The 2,024-nt window shown below is 40.0% G+C and overlaps 1 protein-coding gene across 2 annotated transcripts in view; it reads right to left on the bottom strand.

Annotated features, from left to right (window-relative positions):
* The window catches only part of LOC109544418 (protein split ends), a gene marked incomplete in the record, with an annotated part of 94,999 nt that overhangs the window by 9,412 nt on the left and 83,563 nt on the right, over positions 1 to 2,024 (bottom strand). For both annotated transcript variants that reach the window (XM_048664227.1, XM_019914558.2), the window contains 3 exon segments: positions 172 to 489; positions 616 to 728; positions 807 to 922. In XM_048664227.1, the coding sequence (XP_048520184.1) occupies positions 172 to 489; positions 616 to 728; positions 807 to 922 (547 nt within the window).

The following is a 2,024-nucleotide window of genomic DNA, read 5'->3' as shown; positions in this document are numbered from 1 at the left end:
AAAGTCCTATCGGATAGAAGAAGTGGTACATATTTCGGTCATAACTCTAACTCTCTGTTGTCCATCCAAGTAAAGCGCAAAAAATTGCGCTTCACTTGGATCGATGGGGCTTTGGATGGATCGATTCACGTGAAATCGTCCCCAAACGAAAAACGTTCGTGAATTACTCACCAGCTCCATAAGGTGAGGGCTGAGACCGCTCCCCAGCACCCAAATGTGTGGTGCTGTGAGGTCGCGCTTGAATAATTCCTGTGGGTCTGTCGGAAATGAGATGAGCGCTGGAATGAGGTGGACCATGCGACGCTAAGGAACGATCAGAAGACGCCAATTGGGGTATATGAGCCAGTCCAGCCCTGTCGTGCGAGGTGAGAGGCCTGTGTGCAGGTGGGGGCTCAGCAGGTTGTTGCGGTTCGAAGAAGCGCGTCCCCGGATGATAGGGGGGCAGCCTTGTGGTCAGAGGATTGTAAACTTGACCAATTGCTGGCGACTCTGAATTTAAAAAAAATTTACCCGTTAGGATCTGTAATCACTCGAATAACCGCTTCAGGGATGATTATGGAACCCTGTTGTCGAGCAAACATTTTAACGAATACTGTGTAAAACATTGTTTTGTACCTGTTGCTCGATTGTGAGGAGAATGATGTGGTACGGCAGCGCCTCGACCAGACAGGGCCAAACTCACTGAAGTGTCCTCCCCATCTTCACCAGGCTTTTCCATGTTGACAGTTCTGAAACAACCCGATTAGTCAAACATACACGTAGAAAAACCCGTGCACTTAAGTGCCCGGATGATCAAAGGCTCTTACCTTTGAAAATGTTGCTGTTGCCTCAAAAACTGTTGGTACATCATGTGTTGCGGATGAATATAGTGAGTTTGGATTAGATTCGGTCTCAGAGCTGGGAAGTGAGTCAGAGGTTCGCCCTAAAACAAATACACATTCAGCACAACTATCAGGGAAATATACCTATGGTTGTTTGCAATCAAAGACGAAACAAAAAGCTAATTATTTCAGCACCAAACTAGGAAAATAAAAGGAAAATGCTAAGAACGTTCACTCTCGCAAAGAAAACCGGGTTGCACGTTTTAAGTACGTTGAAAGTAAAGTTGAGTACTGCGTAGCACTCAAATGATCAAAACTGAAAATCAAACACTTTCTCCATTTTATCAAACAACACTTTTAAATTTATAAACATATGCAAAGCGTTTGGAATGTCTTGTCGATTTTTGCCTGAAATTTCCAGGGTAGGTTGAAGTGGTGGGCACATTGGCCGGCTCAATCTCCCGATCTAACCAGTGTAGACCAGGTATTCTGGACAATAATAATCATCTACTTTACAACACTGTTGCCGTGCAATGGTAGAAAAAATTAATCAGTTTTGAGCATTATTTTTCGTAGTTGTTAGGCGGAAAGAGATTTTGGAATCAGCTGTACACGCCAGAAAACATGTTTTCTTTAATACTTCTGAACTCCATCAAAATTTCTCAATCCGAAATTTTCGGGCAACAAAAACAACTGCTTGCTGTCCGTTCGGTTAGAAAATGAAATTGGTTTGTTTCAATCGAGATCCCGATGTTAATATTTTGTAACTATAAGATTTTTGTAGATAAGTTCTATATTGTTGAGGCGGATTCATTTTTTTACAAACTTCTTGTTGGGTATTTCGTCTCAAAAATTTTTGTCTTTAAAAAAGACAGAATTGCCTCACGTCTTTTATTACAGATTGATAAATAGTGCTCCTATTTCGCAATAAGAACGAATTATTTATCAAAAAGTAATCAAGAACTACCACCTAGAGGTCCTGCGACGCTCTTAGGCTCAAGCTGTAAGAGAAAATTTCAATTAGTAAAGAAATTTATTTGAAATATTACCTTGACGTTTCGATAGCTATTTTCTGCTATAATTAAATTGTTTAATTAATTCTTTTAAATTCAATTAATATATAATAGCAGAAAATTGCTATCGAAGCGTCAAGGTAATTTTTCAAATAAATTTCTTTACTAATTGGAATTTTCTCTTACAGCT

This window comes from Dendroctonus ponderosae, unplaced genomic scaffold (assembly GCF_020466585.1).
Source record: "Dendroctonus ponderosae isolate FM_Combo_2020 unplaced genomic scaffold, Dpon_F_20191213v2 Dpon_F_20191213_2, whole genome shotgun sequence".
NCBI classification, from domain to species: Eukaryota; Metazoa; Arthropoda; class Insecta; order Coleoptera; family Curculionidae; genus Dendroctonus; species Dendroctonus ponderosae.
This window is presented reverse-complemented; position numbering and strand designations above follow the sequence as displayed.